The sequence below is a fragment of the Suricata suricatta genome, chromosome 5 (genome assembly GCF_006229205.1).
Source record: "Suricata suricatta isolate VVHF042 chromosome 5, meerkat_22Aug2017_6uvM2_HiC, whole genome shotgun sequence".
NCBI classification, from domain to species: Eukaryota; Metazoa; Chordata; class Mammalia; order Carnivora; family Herpestidae; genus Suricata; species Suricata suricatta.
The window spans coordinates 55,686,816-55,706,204 of NC_043704.1; the positions used below are offsets into that span (position 1 = coordinate 55,686,816).

General features: G+C 35.0%; 1 protein-coding gene across 1 annotated transcript in view; it reads left to right on the forward strand.

Moving 5' to 3' along the window:
* The window catches only part of DZIP3 (DAZ interacting zinc finger protein 3), an 85,961-nt gene extending 67,276 nt beyond the window's left edge, over window positions 1-18,685 (forward strand). The window contains exons 25-34 of the mRNA XM_029939257.1: window positions 1,659-1,755; window positions 3,201-3,304; window positions 4,852-4,939; window positions 6,373-6,474; window positions 10,383-10,508; window positions 12,680-12,822; window positions 14,299-14,419; window positions 14,875-15,018; window positions 15,098-15,199; window positions 17,000-18,685. Of these exons, the coding sequence (XP_029795117.1) occupies window positions 1,659-1,755; window positions 3,201-3,304; window positions 4,852-4,939; window positions 6,373-6,474; window positions 10,383-10,508; window positions 12,680-12,822; window positions 14,299-14,419; window positions 14,875-15,018; window positions 15,098-15,199; window positions 17,000-17,110 (1,138 nt within the window). The 3' untranslated portion in view covers window positions 17,111-18,685. The remainder of the gene's footprint in view (window positions 1-1,658; window positions 1,756-3,200; window positions 3,305-4,851; window positions 4,940-6,372; window positions 6,475-10,382; window positions 10,509-12,679; window positions 12,823-14,298; window positions 14,420-14,874; window positions 15,019-15,097; window positions 15,200-16,999) is intronic.
* Window positions 18,686-19,389: the final 704 nt, after the last annotated feature.

The window sequence follows — 19,389 nt, forward strand, 5'->3', positions numbered from 1 at the left end:
TCTTTCTCCACATCCTCACAGATACATGTTAGATTACCCATCTTTATTTTACTCATTGTAGTGGATGTGCAATAGTAATCATTGTTGTTTTTTATTTGCATTTTCTTAATGATTAAATATGTTGAACATTTCTCATGTGCCTGTTGGCTATTTGTGTATCTACTTGGAGAAATATCTATTCAAATCCTTAGGCCATTTTTTAAATTGGGTTGTCTTTTGTTGAGTTTTCAGAGTTTTATGCACGTTCTGGATATAAGTCCTCAATCAGATACATAATTTGCAAATGTTTTCTCCCATTCTGTGAGTTGTCTTTTTATTTTCTTGACAATGTCCTTTAAAGCACAAAAGTTTTTAATTTTGGTGAAGTCTAATTTATTTTCCAATTTATTTTTTTCTCTTGTCCTTTTAGGCAGTTTTGTACAATATTCAATGGCATAATAATTTCTCTTTGTTGAATTGATATAGGTCCTTGAATATTTTTTTCCCAGAAAACACTCTAGCCTTAGTGGTATTAGCAATACAGTATATTGTTTTATCAAGCTTCTCATTAATGTTTGTTAAGTATGCAAGCATCCAAGTCTTTCTAATAATGGAGCAATAAGGATAACCTTTGGAAATGACCCTATTACAATCTTATATTTCCATTTGTTTCCTTTAAAGTCATAACTTACTTTGTATGCTCTAGAGTTTGGGGCTCAGGTATAAGAATCTGAAATGGGATGGGAAAAAGAGAAACCTTATAGGTAGCCTTTCTCCACAATGTCCTTCAGAAATAATGTCCTTATCATCTCCCTCTCTCCCTTTCACGTTGTAGGATTTGTTTTCACTCTAAGGTGTTGAATGTGAGCACTGAGCCAACCAGTGCAATATTTTAATGCAGTGATTTAAATTGAATGCACTGATGGCAGGGATAAGAAAAACTTGTGTAGTTGCTATTTGGGGATACAAAAAGGTGATAGAAACTTTATGTGAAATGTATAAATAATAATAGCTTACATTTATTTAGTACTTAATGTGTACTAAACATAAAATATTTTTATGTGTATTATCTGAATAAATTTTCACAACAGGTCTTTAGGTAATTACTACAGTATTCTCTATTTTCACATGTAAAGGAACTGAGGTATAGAGAAGTTAATTAACTCGCTCTGGTTTCACATTAATTAAGTTTTGCAACTCGGATTCATCCTTGGACAACTTTATTTCAGAGCCAAGTTTTATTTTTTTTTACTGTGAAAAATTTTTTTTACTGTTTATTTATTTTTGAGAGAGCGAGAGAGCAGGGAGATGAGAGAGAAAGAGAGAGACAGAGACAGACACAGAATCAGAAATAGGCTCTGAGCTCCAAGTTGTCAGTGCAAAGCCCAATGCGGGTCTCAAACCACAAACCACAAGATTATTACTTGAGCCAAAGTTGGATGCTTACCCAACTGAGCCACCCAGGTACCCCTCGGAGAGAAGTTTTAAATCATAGCCCCTATATTGACAACTTTAAAACTTCTATACTCTTAATAGTAAGGGATAACAGTAAGGGTTAAGTAATGTCTTCTCTTACTTTTATATACGGTAAACTTTTACAAGAAATTATTTCTTACTCATTGAATAGCTTTATATCCGTGCTGCAGTGTTGTTAATTCTTTAATGGTCATATATTTCAGATCTCAATGGGAAATGGAGAAGCATAATCTGGAAAGCACAATTAAAACATACTTAAACAAACTGAATGCAGAAACTAGCAGAGCTTTAACAGCTGAGGTAAAAAAAAAAAAGAGAGAGAGAGGGGATTGGGGAGGGAAGTTTTGCTTGCATGCTAGTATATTAAAGAATTGAAAAGAAAGTTATTTTTGAATAAACAGAAATAAGTCGTCTTAAGACCAACCAGAAAACATAACTCCAACTTTTGTGTTTTTTGACTCATTGGAAATTTGTACATGATTACTTCGTTGTTGATGATCTTATGTTGTTTTCCCCCCAGAGGACTTCAGGAAATTGGTCTGCTTCAATATATGTAGGAAATACATACATTTGGGGAAAATTCTCATGAAGCCAGGTCACTAAGCCAAATTTCTGAGAATAACATTTTACTGCTGCTGGAGATAATATCTCCTTTCTTTGTTACTTCCTACATAGATTTTCCCAAAATACAAACACATCATGCACTGCAATTTCAAAAACAAACTTACCTTCTAGACCTCCAGAATGTCACTTAGTTTCTTCTAAGTTAACTTAGAACACCACAACTAGCGTCTCTTCCAAAAGATATGTGATTATCTTTATGGATGTAATTTTTACTTACAGATACAAACGATATACAATAAGATTCAAATTTTTAGAGAGTTTACTAACATTAAAAGGATTATATACCTTCCTACGTCTGTCATGGGTAAATGAATAATTGGGAATCTGGAGGTAACAGTCAAGGAGTGATACCTGAACCAAGAATATCCAGAGACTAAAGTGCTAGCTATAACTGAAAAGCCAAGCCCTCAGATTACTTTAAGAACTCAAGTTTGTATACTTTGTTTCTCACTACTTTTACTCAGAAAGTTTTTCTTATTCCATGATTAATTTTAGAAACCCTTAATATTGTACAAGAATATAATCTACTTTCGTGAATATTGAGTGATTAGTGAGAAAAAACAGAGGCCAGGTAACCATCCAACAATAATGGTGCAGAAGGAATTCCAGTTATAGGGGAGACATTGGACCTGTTGACTTCCCAAAGTCCATTTGGACTGCATGGTCCTCCTGTGTGGTCTGATTATTTTCTTATCCCTTCCACAATTAAAAAAAAAAAAACAAATAGCAGCACTTTTTTTTGAGTGTTCTTAAACTTTGCTGCATATTAGAGTTACTTGAGAGCTTTTATAAATCCTAGTACTCAGGCTGTACCTGGTATTAATTAAATTAGAATCTCTGGGACCAAGGTGCCATTTTTTTTTTAAGTTTCTGAGATGATACCAGGGTATGTTCAAGCTTGAAAAACTAATGTTCTGGAATGGTTACCAACTCAGTAACCCTGAAGTAAAAAAGTTAGAGTTGCAGAATTAATCAGTTTTTCTAGTATATTATAGATGGTCAAGAGACTCAGGTGCTGGAAGAGATTGAAAATAGCTTCACCTTTACTTAAAATGATTGAGAAAAAAATGTGTTCATTTACAAGGACACCTTCAACTCCTTTTTCTCTCATAAATCTGTAGGTGTACTTCTTACAGTGTCGTAGAGACTTTGGTTTGCTCCACCTAGAGCAGACTGAAAAGGAATGCCTCAGTCAGCTTGCCAGGGTGTCTCGTATGGCGGCAAGGTAACATGTTCCTCGTCCTTAATGCGTCCTTATCTCCGAGATACTAACAAGAGGCTTTAAGGTTGAACATAATCTGTGTTTTACATGTAAGAATCTTTGGAGTGAACAGACCCTTATTTTTTTAACCTCAAAGCACTGAAAAACCTACTGAGCCCAGTGATAGCTGCAGAAATATTTTTCTCTTCCTCTGAAGTGAAGTGGATGAAAAAAATCTCAGAAACATGCATAAAGACCAGATATTTACAAAACAGGGTGGATTCTAAGTGGAAACCCTTTTTTCTGATAGATTTCTCTTCTAATGCTTGATTTTATTATTTTTTTAATTTTTTTTAATGTTTTATTTATTTTTTGACACAGAGAGACACAGAGCATGAGAGGGGGAGGGGTAGAGAGAGGAGACACAGAACGGGAAGCAGGCTCCAGACTCTGAGCTAGCTGTCAGCACAGAGCCTGACGCGGGGCTCGAACCCACGAACGTGAGATCTGACCTGAGCCGAAGTCGGAGGCTTAACCGACTGAGCCACCCAGGCACCCCTAATGCTTGATTTTAAATACCTTTGGAATACACTGAGGGAAATATCAGTGTTAACACCTGAAATCATATGTTAAAGCCGACTTCTTGTTATGTGATAATAAGTGATTTTTCAAATTTGGGGCAGGTTGCATGAGACTACCTTAAATTTCTAATTTTTTGGAGTATACCTTTATGCTTAAAGAATTAGTTAAATTAGAATTTCTGGGACCAAGGCATCATTATTTGTAAATGATTATCACTTTAATGATCATTATTCTTCAATTCTAAAGAATGAGAATCTCAGTGATAACTTATTCTGCTCTTTGCAAGCTGGTGTGCTGGGTGATACTGGGGTGGGGATGTTATAATAGAGCCTTTTGAAAGGCCTCATGAAACCTCTCCTAGAGATGGCAGACCTTACACACCTCAAAGCTGTTCCTACTTAAGTCATTTGCTGGATATGATTGGCAGAGCTGCTGTGTTCATGCAATTTATGCAGACTTAATTCATCCTCGCAGAAGAGGTACTTCCTTCAGATTTGCCCTCCAAGGATATCTTTTAGTAATTTGCAGATGAGCTCATAGGCCACCCGTGGCCCTGTGATGTTGGGGCCACTGTGAAGATAATCTGAAACCTGCTTCCAAGAGGAGTCAGCATCCTGGAGGACACTCCTGCACTGGACGGCTAGGGCATCAGCCTCCTCTGCCTCCTTACTTCACCAGAAGGATTCCTCTGTAGAGGTTTCATAGGTCCTAAAAAATATTGCCACGATAGAAAAACACTTGTTGTTCTGGAAGCAGACGTATTTGCTCTTGAAAAAAGAAATATATTCCCCGTCTTTGTTTCATTTTTAATAACAAACCCTTCCATACAACTTTGTGCTCATTTGAGGTAATTGTTGATGATGGAGGTAATCTATTTTGCTGTTTTATGTTATTTACATACATGCTAAAGAATGTAATAGAAATTTTTAGAGACCTATGTGGCATATAAAAAGAAAGAACTTTCTCTTGTGTCTCCTTTCCTACATCAGCAACCTGGAGTCACTTCAATTAAAGGCTGCTGTAGAGAGTTGGAATGCCATTGTAACAGATGTTAGAAATAAGATTGCATTCCTCAGGGTAAGTGCTGAAGTATCTTTAGAGTAAATTGAATGTTGTAGGAATATACACATAAAACATCTAACATTAACAATGATTATTGGAGAAATTTAAGGAATCCCATGTTTTTTTCAGTTATTACAATTTATGCCTTTTTAAGGTTTGAGATTGTGACTTCCATGTAGTTGGTTGTAGACAGAATCATAGACTAATACATGTGGATTTTTTCAGGTCTTGGCAAGTCCTTTGTACAATAAAGCATAAACTCAAAAATTGTGCTTCATGCCTAAATTTTCCTAGAATTCTGTGATTCTGCTCCAGTCAAAAATAATTGTCATAACTTGGTCTGAGTAATTCTGTATTTATGTAATTAAAAGGATGATCAAACAGACCTGTCTTAATTTTCAATCTTAGATTTTATGACATTATTCCAGGATGCAAAATATTTATTATTAGTTTAATAGAATTAGGACTCTGCTTAACATAATCTAAAGGGGTAACTCTGAATATTTAATAATTTCTTCATTTGGCCTTAGGATATTTTTATATTTATATCTTCAGGTAAATACATAATGTTCATTGTTTTGTGATTTCACAACACTGCTAGCAAAACAATGATAGTAAATTGTGACAACTGCCTCAGAGCATTAACTACTTGTTCAACTTTTCCCTTGGTGGTCTTGATTGTTTCTCTCCCAGACTCTTAGGCGGTCTTCAGTGATGCCTAGCATTTCTGTTCGGTTTACTCACTGGCCTCTCACAAGAAGAGCTGCATCCTTATCTTCTTTCAAGCACAGATCTTCTGTGTGAAGTTTCTAATATTTTATTTCTTTTCCAGTTTCTGTGGGTTGTTTACAAAATAATACTGTAAAGTAAAATGGGGACAATGCCAAAAACTTTTAAAAGCGTATAGTTAAGCTTCAGGGATTGAGTCCTAGTTTTGGCAAAATCCAAGGCAATAAAACAAAGGTATATATGATAGTAGAGAAAGCTAGAGGTATAACTGTGAGATAAACAAAATGTGGATATTAGATGAGTATACCATAAAATTTCCTCTCCAGTTTTTAAAGTGAACATTTGCAAGTAGCTCAACTCTTCGTTACAAATACGGTTTTCCCATATTTATCAGCCTGATACTACTTACAGCTTCTTAAATCATTAGATGCTATTCACTTTATATCAGTGATTCCCATTTTAGGACTGAAAATTTTGGAAATACTGAAGAATTATCACAGGATCTGTGAATTATGTGTCTTTGCATCTTGCCAGTACATTTGGGGGTAGTGTGTTATAGAATTACTTTATGTCAAAAATTGTTTTTATGTTATTTCTGACATAATTGGTTGAGAATCACTATTGTGTGTTTTATTATTCAAAACTGCATCAAGTGTTCCCATATGCTATTTCTTTGAAGTTTATTTTGCTCTAAAATATTGTTTCTCTTACTCTACTAGACACAGTACAATGAACAAATTAACAAGGTGAAGCAAGGGTTTGCCCTGAGTACCTTGCCTCCAATCCAACTTCCTCCACCACCACCTAACCCTGAGATACTGGTAAGAAATATGACATTTTGAAAAATTGCCATTTTCATCTTGATTAAATGGTAAGGGCTATATGTTTAATGTGTGTGCAAATTAGAACAGGCACATGTTGTACATATTGTTTGTAATTATGTCCGTTCCTGCTCCATTATCTCCAATTGATATAACTAATTGACTGAGTTAGCCAAGGCCAGTACATAGGTGGATCACTGGATTTTAGTGATGTATTTAGTATGTAAAGGGCTAATGTATTCTTATTCATCCTTTCAATCTCACCTGTAATATAAGAGCAAACTGAAGGATGGGCAGAATTCCCAATGTTCTCAGGTTACCCCTAGATGACTGAAACATCTCAGTATAGTTATCCTAGCAATGTCTACTTCTACTTTGGACATTCTTTTCCTTAAATTTTATCTGTCTTGTACCTTTAATGGCTTCCATTTATGCCCCTTTCCTGCTAATTGCTGGGAATCAGTGAGTCTCAATCAGGTATCTCTCTGCTGCACTATTATGTTATCCTTCTGGGAAACATAGTACCTTAACCCAATAAATTCACACAGCTTTCCAAAAGAACTTTCAGGAAAGAACCATTGGGTGATCATTTTTATTATCAGAACACATTGAGAATATGAAAAGGAGAAGGTGTGACATATTTTGTGGCAAATCACTTTTACTGCCAGCGCTTCTGCTTGTAGTAGGACTTTGAAAATGTTATTTCTATAAATAGTTGAGTATATCAGAGAACTTGAAAACTTTGTGAATTGTGTGGAGTTACACTGTGTTTCAAAAGCAGAATCCAAACCTAAAAGCATTATATTGTATACACTATGGTCTTTGGAATGCAGTATTGCCTTTTATATTTTTAGACAGTTCAGTTTTTATAGGAGCACTATATTATGAACATTAGTATTCTAGGCTTGGAACTTCATCATACTCAACTACCCTGATAAGGAATATATTATGTAAATGATGGAGAAATCCAAAGAGTCCCTGTAGTTCTACAGAGAGTAACACATATGCTTCTAGATTTCTAGAAACTTGATGCTTTCTGCCCATATTCAAACTACTGCCTATAGGTTGCAGTTAAACTCTCTGATGACTCTAAATATAAAATGGCTCCAGAGATTCCGAAGCCAAGTACAGAGTTGTTTCTTGAAACAAGATCAGCACAAGCTGTCTGATACCAGTGATAACTCCATACTAGATCTTCATCACTTTCTTATGTCTGATGGGGCTTACCCAGGTTTAGTTAAGGGCAAAACCCACTGGCAGTCAAGCTCTGTGCATCCTTCTGTTAATATCTGAGACATGCATGTGTATCTTTTGTGCTTCCTAACCAGCATCATTGCTGTGCTTGATGAAAACTAACTGTTGTGTTCAACTGCAAGCATCAGCGACCTCTAAACATTAGTGGAACAGTTTGAGAGCACAAATGCTAGAAATGTAACTGCTATTTGCCATAAGTTGAGGTAGTATTATTCAGTGGAAACATACTAGAGATCTTGGTTTAAGTCCTAACTCTGTGAATAACTGTGTTCTTAAAGAATCAGCTATGCTGGACTTTGTTTTTTCCATGTGTAAACCAGAAAATTTTACTACATGCTCTATTACTAAAATACACCTATGGGTGTGTATATAAGTGTAATAGAATCACTAGATTCTATTCCGGAAACTAATGTCACACTATATGTTAACTAGAATTTAAATAAAAACTTAAAATATACATACATAAAAAAATCCATCTCTGAGATCCTAGTATTCTAAAGAATAGTCAATTGGCTTTAAATGTATAGTCTAACCTGAGAAATCTGAAATAATGGGTATTCTTCCCAATTTAACCCAGTATTTTTTAGGTTTTATTATATCTTGGTTTTTGTGCCTTGGTTATCTAAGCCTCCCAAGAAGCATTAGGTAATAGTTGTCTGCAAAGAGAGCAGGAATAGTGACTCATACCTACCATCTATTCATTCTTTAATACCTTTACATTATAAAAATTGGAACATACATAAAAATAGAATAGTATAATGAACCTCTGGGAACTAAGAGAGCAAACATTTTGTTAATATTATTTCATGTCATCCTCTTCTTCCTACTGGAATATTTTAAAGTACATATCATATAATCTCATCCATGTATACTTCATCCTAAAAGATGAGGATATTATTGGATATAATGATAACACCATTTTTTAACCTAAGAAAATTAAATTTTTTAATATCTAAAATTCACTTAAAATTTATATTTCCCAATAGCCTTAAAAATGTCTTTTTCTTACCTAGTTTGAAATATTTCTAATTTGATTATAATTATTCTTTTTAAAAACAATCTAAATGAAGTTTAAACTTTGCATTTGGCTCATCATTATTTAAATCTCTAACAGTTACCTGATCCCCTCTCCTTCATTCATGTCATTGCTTTGTTAAAAAATGTCCAATTTGCCACATTGATTTAATTGATTGCATCTTTGTGATGTCATTGTACATGTTCGATTTCCTATAAATTGTTGGTTAGATTTAGAGGGTTACTTAGAACCAGGTTCAATATTTTTAGCAAGGGTACTTTAGAGACAATGATATATACAATGTCTTTCCTTTAGTACTATTAAAAAAACTTAACGTTTTAGTTTTTTAATGTATTTTTTAATGTTTATTTTTAAGAGAGAGAATGCAAGCAGGGGAGGGGCAAAGAAAGAGGAAGACACAGATTTCAAAGCAGGCTCCAGGCTTTGAGCTGCCAGCACAGATCCCGACACGGGGCCTGAACTCATGAACCATGAGATCATGACCTGAGCCAAAGTTGGATGCTCAACCAACTGAACCACTCAGGTGCCCTAATGTTTTATTTATTATTGAGAGACAGAGCATGAGCATAGGAGGGGCAGAGAGAGGGGAGACACAGAACCCAAAGCAGGCTCCAGGCTCTGAGCTGTCAGCATGGAGCCCGATGTGGGGTTTGAATCCACAAACTACAAGATCATGACCTAAGCCGAAGTCAGACAACCAACTGAGCCACCCAGGTGCCCCTTTCCTTTAGTGCTATTAAATAAGAATCCAGTGTCAATCTCGTATTCATTTTAATGTTCCCAATTAACCTGTCACCTATTGGTTTTAGGATCATTACTTAAAAGCTATGTTGATGTTTATTTTTTTTTTGATTCAAAAAATAGTTGAATTTCTGTCTATACCAGGGCTAAACTTGGCACATGGTAGAAACTTAATCTGTTCTCTTCTGTAGTCTCATCAGTAAGGTATCCATCCCATTGCTAGATGCTAAGAAGGGCTAGCTTTCCACAACCCCCTGGAAGGTGCAGTAACACCTGTAAGCATGTCTACAAGTCATTGTAAGGGGATTTATGCCACAGGTCCACTCCACTTCAGCTTTCTACTCTCATTGGAGCTAAACATAAAGTCAAAATCTGTCAGGTAATACAGGTTCCCTCCAATATATAACTCAGGAAAGCCAAATTTTCTATAGGCAACTTTGGTTTTTTAGTAGAATCTGTTAGTATCAGTATTGTTTAACAATGTGGACAGTACTTATTGAGAAGTCTCTGCATAATCCTATATTTTATATGTATTATATGTATTATAGTTGGGAGGGAACTTTAAAAATCACTTAACCTAATAGCCTTCTGCTTTATAGATTAGTAACTCAGCATCCACAGTTACCCAGCCAGGTAGAAAGAAAGAATGACTAGAACCCACATCTCTTCTTTCCTTTTGTATATTCACTACCCTTTGCTTTTCCAAATATTCATACGTTTAACTGTTAGGACAACACCAATTCTAATGCTAGTGCTTTGTATCTGGATTTCAAATTGTTGTTTCCCCCAAACATTTCTCTATGAATTTAGATCATTGCCTATGTAAATATATAAATGTATGGGGTTTTTTCTGTTTTTTTAACCTTTTCTATTTTAGATGCAGCAATTCTTAGGAAGACCCCTTGTGAAAGAATCTTTCTTCAGACCCATACTCAGTGTTCCTCAGATGCCTGCCGTTTGCCCTGGAGCCATCTCTGCGCCTGGCCAACCTAGAGCCCCACTGGTACAGATCCCTTTTTGGTGAAATAGTTTTTTATCACCACAGTAGACTTCCTGGATGAATGTGTTCTGTTTATTTGATAAGTAGTGATGGTGGTGGTGGTAGTGGAGGGGAGGATAACCGAATGATGGGTGAATGAATAGTTCCTTTTGAAGTAATGTGCTAAGAGGATTGCATATATTATTTGTTAGCTGATATTAGTTTAGCTTTTGGATACAAAGATAAATACTTCTTTATAGTAGACAGTCCTTACAGCATTTTATAGTTTTGCTTCTGTAATAGGCAACAATATAGGGTAGATTAACATTTTTAGTAGATAATTTATATTTAGCATATTTGATGGGTAGATTAGAAATCAAAGAAGCCAAGTCACAACAAAGTTATGCCACAAAGCTAAATAAAAACTTTATTTACACAAACATACACACACATATGTATAGTAGCACACAAACACAATATAAATAGCATCACCTTAGAATAAATTATACTGTAAGGTGATGAATCATCCTAGCTACAACTAGCCAAAAAAGCCTTATCCAAACCTGAAGAGGCAATAGAGAAAATTTAAATGACCAGGGTTATTACCTGTAATCTTGGCAAAGGTAAATGTCTTCTAATTGAAAATAAAATCTTCTCCCAGAAGATTGATGTTAAATATAATTAAGGAAAATCCTCTAATTTTGACTTTTCCATAAGCACATTCTTGTTAGTTTTTTTTTTTTACCTATAAATAGTGTATCTTTGAAATACAGTCAGATGGACTCTTATTTTTGTAGAGGCTGACTCTGCAAATGAATATGTACATAGGCCTTAACATGTTAACTGAGTACCACATCTCTTTGTTCCCATGATATCACAGTGTTGTTCATGTGGATTGCTCCCCCACCATTATATTAAAGATAGTTTTGTGTGTATACACACACACACACACACACACATCACCGTTGTTGAAAACTTTAAAGTACTTCAACCTAATAAGATTATTTTCTGATTCCTGGGGAAAAGCTTGATATTAAGGCAAACCCAGGTTTCTGGGCACTTTTCTTCTCTAAGTAGGCTTTATATAAGTTACTTCAGTGGCTGTTAGTAATTGCTAATCTTCCATGAGTAATCTTATATTTGAAAATAACCTGTAAAGTCTTAGGAGAAGTTGTCATGTTTATAATTATAGTAATCAGATAAGTTTGTTCACTTCCTGATATTAGAATCTTAAACTGTCATTAAATATGACAAAACTGATGGTTTCATGTCTCAGAGCTGTCACTATAACTTGCACACCACTTTGGTAACATTTATGAGACATGGGGAAGACATACTAGACATAATTTGAAAATTCAGCTATAGTATAAACTACTTTTATAATTAGAAAAATCAAAAAATGTAAATAACATAGAAATATACAAAATAGAAAGCAAAATTATTATGCAAATAAGTCCTAAGAAATAATCAGTGTTTACAGATTATTTATAACTTGACACCTTTTCTGTGCATATGTATTTTTTTAATTTAATATAAAAATGAGCCCTACCATAAATATTGTACCACAGAATTAAAAAATAAATAAAACATATGGGGCACTTGTGTAGCTTAGTTGGTTGAGTGTCCAACTCTTGATTTTGGCTCAGGTCATCATCTCACAATTGTGAGATAGAGTCCTGCATCAGGCTCTGCACTGGGCATGGACCCTACTTAGGATTCTCTCACTCTTCCTCTTCCTCTCTCCTGCTCACCATGCATGTGCGTGTCCCTCCCCCCCCCCCAAAAAAATAAAGCCAAGCAAAAACCTTTCATGGGCATGTCTTATACTCAGATATATAGATATTTTTCTAAGGACCTGATTAAATATCCCATAATATACTCATTCCTCTCTTAACACACTAGTTGTTTCTAATCTTTTACTATTCTAAAATATAGCAGTAAACACTCCGTGTTTCTGTAATTTCTACTGTTACTGAGACTCACATGTCCCCTTTTTAAAATAAGGGTAATTAAAAACAATAAGTATTATTGTGCTAGTTAAATATAAAAAAAAACCCTCTAAAAAGGGAATGTGTAGGTCAGTATTCTTCTTCTTCATTCTACCCATTTTCAGAGGTATGGAAATACCATGTTGTCATGGAATGTTACATCCTAATAACTGAAGCTGATGGGTTATAACTCTGTGCTCCTTACAGATGACTGGTATAGCCTGGACTGTACCGGCGCCTATGGGAGAGTCTGTGCCTCCTCCCAGTGCAGGTCTGGGAAGTGATCCCCCCATGATGAAATGGGAGAGGATTATAGACAGGCTGAAAACTGCTTTTCCACAACAAACCAGGTACCTTAATTTTTATTTAGTTGTGAGTACAGATCATACTGTACAGTTTCCACAGCCATAATTAGGGGAATGAAACAAACATATTCACAAATATATTTCTGTTCCATGGTGTTGGTAAGGAAAATGAAATTTAAAGGGATAGTATTTAATGTAAATGCTAAACCTCGTCACTAAATTTATTAGTCTCAAGTTATGAGAGAATAGATTTTTAAATTTAGGTTTGCTCATTTACTAAAAAGTATTAACTAGTCATAAACCTATCTCATTTTAATGCCACCAGCTGCAATGATTATCTTAATAACCTCTTTCCAAAGTGAATTTTGATTGTATGCTATATATAAGCCCAGACATCAGGTTTTACTTTTCTGTTTTCTTAATTTTATTTAGGGCTCTTAGTTTTTGTTAGGGAACACAGTTAAATGCAAGAAATAGTTATTTTGCTATGCTTGTCACAGTTCTGACTTTAGCAGAAAGATATTTTTCTTCTTCAGAAATGAAGTTTTTTATCCCTTTGTATTTCAGGAAATAATTCTAGGTTTTAACCAGTATTTTCATTTGAAGGCTAACACTTTTATTTAATGAACATATTGTTATGCTTCAAGATTAGATTATGGTTTTATAGCAAACAGATAATGAAAATAGAACTATAATACACTTATAAGTATGTGTACATATGTGTAAAATGAATAGTAAATCCAAAGTAGTTTTACAAGACTGATGACCTGACACTTCATTTAGGAAAGAAAATATTACATCCTACTCTATCCTACCAAAAATGTATACAGACCTTGGGTCGATGGACTATGGAATTTGAGAAGGAACATATTGATTAATTGTGTGATAAAGAAACGTACATTATTTTAAGGTGTCTTTTAGCTTTTCTCTTCAGTTTTAATTTTGTAAAAGTCAAAAACAAAGCCTCCGGCTTCGGCTCAGGTCAGATCTCACGTTCGTGGGTTCGAGCCCCACATCGGGCTCTGTGCTGACAGCTAGCTCAGAGCCTGGAGCCTGCTTCTGGTTCTGTGTCTCCTTCTCTCTCTGCCCCTCCCCCTCTCATGCTCCGACTCTCTCTGTATCAAAAATAAATAAAACATTAAAAAAATTTTTTTTAAAAATTATTAACACAGAAGAGAGACCTATAGTAACAAAGTTAAAAAAAGAGTATTTTAGTCCTGAGTAAAAACAATTAGAGACATGATATAAAGAGCTCAGTAAGTACATAAGTAAGTAAATAACAAACTCAATTTTCATACAGTAAGGTCTCAAAAATAGTTAAAATTTCTTTTTGGAAAGAATATTAAACTTCAGGAATTTTCATTTTCATTTAAGATGAATGCAGGTAGACTTTAGATCAAAGATCTAAAGGGCTACATCTCTATTCTACATACCAATCACATGATAGGATTTTGTGACTTGTATGGAGGGCATGCCCTCAAGGCAGAGGGAAAATCACCACTGCTCTTTGACCTCTTCCAGAAAGGAGCTTACAGATTTCTTATGGAAATTGAAGGACATTCATGGGAAATCCTTATCTGGACTGACATTTGATGAAATTGTACACAAGATTTCCCAATTTATTGACCCCAAGAGATCACAGGTAAACAAAAACAAAAAAACCCTATATCAGGTAGTTAATGGTCTTTATTATCTTCATGTCTGTTATCAATAACCTGTAATCATATTAAACATCTATTAACAGTTGAACTTCAACTTAAATGGTATAGGAAGTCTTTTAAAATGCTACCTGATCATTCTAGAATGAAACTGACCCTCTTGAAATTGATTCTAGGTTACTTTGTACAGGAAGACATTGCTTCTAATTTTTATAAAGACTTGTTTTAATTAAAAGGGCATATAGAGTTTGTTTTTTTAACTTGGCTCGGAGTATACAAGTAATATTGCTAACATTTTGTTTCAGGATTTCTCACGAATCTAATTGACCTTTATCCTTTTTCTAATTCTCACTGTACCCTATGTTCTATGCTATCTTATCAGTTCTTTTTGTTTTAGAACATTTCTGAGAAAAAATAAGCATAATATTCTTACTTTCAGAGTCAAGAAAAATCTGTGCCAAATGATAACTGTGTTTCACCCAGTCACACTCCTCCACAGTCTAATGCTGCCCAGCCACCAAAGCCAGCCCGGAGGCCCCTCAGTTTCCAAGGGCCTGTCACATGGGAAGGAGCCAATAATTTGGTGAGAATGAGACTGTTGATTCTAAATACATTTAAATTTGGGAGAAAGAAAGATTTAGCCTTCTGTGTATTTTCCCTAGGATAAAGAGGAGGAGGAAGAGGAGCCTTGTGTGATTTGTCATGAGAATCTCTCTCCAGAAAACCTCTCAGTTTTGCCTTGTGCTCACAAATTCCACTCTCAGGTAATCCTTTAAACTTATCTTTTTAAATATTTTGCCATTTAATCAACTAAGCAAGATCCATACTGCCTTACTCAAAATCATATACATGTGTCATCCATCAGCTATAGCTGGGTCACAGGTTCCCTGGGAAAGGACTCTAGGCTTTGGAGAACCACACAAAAACATTTACACCTGTTTTCCCCATACCGAGCCCCAGTTTGCACTTTGCTTTCTGAGATCTCCATGCACCTTACAGGAAAGAGACAATGATGAGATTGAAAGAATACAGAGTAGTGGAAGGAATGTTGATTGACATAGCGACAGCATCACTTCATCACAATTTGCTATTAATAATGTATAGTGTCCTTTGTCCCCATTTACTGATGGCCCCTTCCTTTCAAAAGTGAAAGACTTACCTTAACAGTCTGTCCAGGCCTTGTATTTGCTCTTTAGATGCTCAAGTTTCAGTTTTGATTTTAGAAAAATACGAGACTGGCATATCTTTCGTTGATTCTTGGCATTTGTATAGATTAATTGCTGGTGTTGTTGCTGTGCAAATGCTATTGATATACAACTTATATCCAAGTCTTCAGTGCAAAGATGTAATTTGACCCAGGAAAAGATAAGCTTACAAAAAGCCATCTTAGGAAAGTGAACATAGCTGGCTCATTCAAGACATATGTAAAACTCTATTTCAAAGATACAGTACAGAATTATAGTTTGTATCTACTCAGATATGAAGAGATAGAAACAGAATGACTGTAAAGAGGAGGAGGAAGAGGAGCCTTGTGTGATTTGTCATGAGAATGTCTCTCCAGAAAACCTCTCAGTTTTGCCTTGTGCTCACAAGAGCACAACAGAATGAAGATAGAAACAGAATGACTAACCCCAAAAGACCAGGAAAGATACTTAGTCATTTGAAATTTATTGAAGTCCTGTCCATTTAGAAAATAAATGTTTCATGAAACTTGCTTTCTATTCTATGGGCAATGGCAAAGAATAGTAAGTGACCCATGGAGGTTACTTTTTAGGGTTACAGTTAGTGAGCCTAATATATGGTGTCTATTTTTTAAAAAACTTTTTTTAAGTTTTTCTTTTTGAGAGAGAGACACACACAGAATCCAAAGTAGGTTCCAGGCTCTTAGCTCTCAGCACAAAGCCTGATGAAGGGCTCATACTCCTGAGCAGTAAGATCATGACCTGAGCCGAATTTGGATGCTCAACCGACTGAGCCACCCAGGTGCCCCTATAGTGCCTATTCTTAATCTTCTCTCATCCTACCTCTCATTATTTATACAGGTAAAATTGATTTGTTTTTGGAGAGTTAGTACTCAAGCAAATGACTAAACAGATAGTTCATAGCCAAAGAATACTACCATTGTCACCAAAGAGCCATCTGAATAGTATATCCATCATCTAGAGAGTTTTAAATTCAAAACACCATAAGCACTTAGTACAGGGTGTTGGTCACTTTTGTATTTTTTTTTTTTTGGATTATAAATGAGAAAAATATATAATAAACTAGAGGAAAAATATATAGCAGTTTTCCTTAACCTCTTTGTTAGGAAGAATTGCTACTCATCCTGAAAACTGGGCTTGGGGAAAGGATCCTAAGAGAATAAACTGGCTGAAAAGTGTTCTGCTATATTGCTCAGTGAATCACAGAGAAGGTGCCATTATTGCAGCAATTGGCTTGGCAATCTACTAGATAAGATTTTAAGGTCCACCAGAAGACATGTTGGCTGGTAACTGATTATAGAGGAACAGTTATCTCTGTTAGGCTAACTCTGAGAGTCTGACATGAATATTTTTGCTCCTTAGTGCATTAGACCTTGGCTGATGCAACAGGGGACATGCCCAACCTGCAGACTCCATGTTTTGTTACCAGAAGAATTTCCTGGTCACCCCAGCCGGCACTTACCCAAGATCTGATCCAAGGAGGTGACTATGCAAAAGATGTTCAGTTAGCATATTGTAGAATTTAGTTTTCCCTTTTTTTTATGAGCTGATAGTGTGAGTGGTATGAAGAAGTAATCTCATCAAAGCTGCAGCCAAAGAGGACAGGACTTGAAACCGAACTGAAAGGGATTAAATTTTAAGTTACATTATATTTGCCCTTATCTTAGTAAGCCTTTTCTTGTGATGTAAACATCACTGTTAACATCCATAAATCTTGGATGTTTTTTCTTGACTTTTCCCTTCTTACTCTACTTATCCTTTATTGCAAATATGCTTCATTTTAATTTCCTGAAATAAATTTGAGAAAAAGGGGAATAGCAAACAAATATAAAAATTCAACAGATTTTATTGTTCCTTTTGACTTTTAAAACTGCTTACAAATTCTATAACTGAATTATCTAAATTTTATCCTTATCTTCCCTATTCTTATCTAGCCTCTAAATATGTACCCACAAAGAGATTATGAGCTGCTTGAGGCTGGGGACCATACAGTAGTGTATTGGAGCTTAGCTAATAACAGTTTGTAAGACATGACTGTGGAATTGTCAGGAATTTTGTTAGCCAGTTACCAAATCATTGGTAGCTTGAAATCAGAAACAGTGGGAGTTATTTACACATAGAAATTCATAAATATTATAAGGATTCTCTTCCCAAGAATGAGTTTGTTAAACATTTCCCAGCCCACCACTGGAACTATGTCTGATCCTCCTCTGTGCTCTCTATTCCTTACACAGTAGGTAAAGCATAAATATTCACAGAATCAGAAATCAGGAAATAGGAAAAGAGGTAATGTGTAAATTAAGTCACTTGCTCAGTTAAATTCATTTGTAAACATTGTCATTGGACCTTACACTTGTAGGATTCTTTTTTTCTGCCTTAGAAGTTTCTTAATTTGACTTTGTCTTTGCTTATATGCAGTTATATGCAGTTGCTTCTCTGACAAGTTGATATTCACTGGGCTAAGCTGCTATCTAAAGCTTGTCACTAAGAACTTTGATTCTTAGAGGTCAAAACCCTATTTTGAAAATAGTATTGTGTAAATGCTGTGTTATACATGACTCTAGTTAAACAAATCTTAAGAATTCAGTTACCATATAAGATTTTACTTGGGTCATGTTTAAATAGTTTCCATAAATTAATGAAATTGAGACTGTGAATAAGTGTTTTGACTCAGCTGTTTTATCTGTATATTTCAGTGTAAGTGTATCTTAAAGTTACTATAAATCTCTATTTAATAATCTGCTATTTCTGTAATTGTATGCTAAATGTTTTCTTCTGTAATAGACTAGAAAATGTGGAAGAAAATATTCAAAAATGAAGGCAGTCTTCTAGACATTTAAAATGCCAAGAATCTCTCAGAATTGAAAAATTCAGAAATTATAAGACCTTTAATAATTGTCTAACACCTTGAGGTTATGGTCATATGGCAAATTATCTTGTAAAACAACTGTTTCTTAGTTTGTTTACAAGTACTATTTCACTTCCATGTGGAAAAGATTTTATCTGTTATCAATTTAAATGTATCCTGAAACTACTATCTCTGCTTAACTGTGGTTATGTTTTTTCTGTTATGACAAATAGGAAACCACCCAAGAAGGCAGTTATTGAGACTTACAGAATATCAGAACTTATAAGGTCTATAATGATCCTTTAGACTATCACCTCATTTTATAAGTACATCTTGCCTAAGATCATATGGTTAATTAGTTCCTGGGCCAGTCCTAATTCTTGAAAGTGCTGGCACTTGGTCACAGGCATTCTTCACAAAATCACGCTGCTGACCTGACCATTCTTGGGTCTAAGGATAGGGCCAGAGAACGCAACACAGTAGCTAATATGTAGTGAGAATGTAGTTGGATTGTACTTTTGAAAGTCATGTCCAATTCTGTAGATGCTGGAGGTAATGGTATTTTTTTTCCTTTTTGATAAGTATAATCTAACAAAAAAGACAACTGTCAGGGACATTCTAGCTTAAACAATACTCACTGTCAATCCGGTGGTTCCTGGGAGATTTAGAATCCCATCCTTCCCAGAGATACAATGAGGAAAGTGGCAACATTTACATCAAAAACAATCTATAAACATCTAGTAACGTCATTACAGCTGCTGTCAGAAGATATGTCTCATAATGTTTCCCTTCAAATTTATTTTGTCCATAGGTATAACATTTTCCAGCTATTTTGAGATACTTTCAAAATGCTTGTTACCTCATTTGATCCACTGATAATTCTAAAGTGGATGTTTAGTTGATA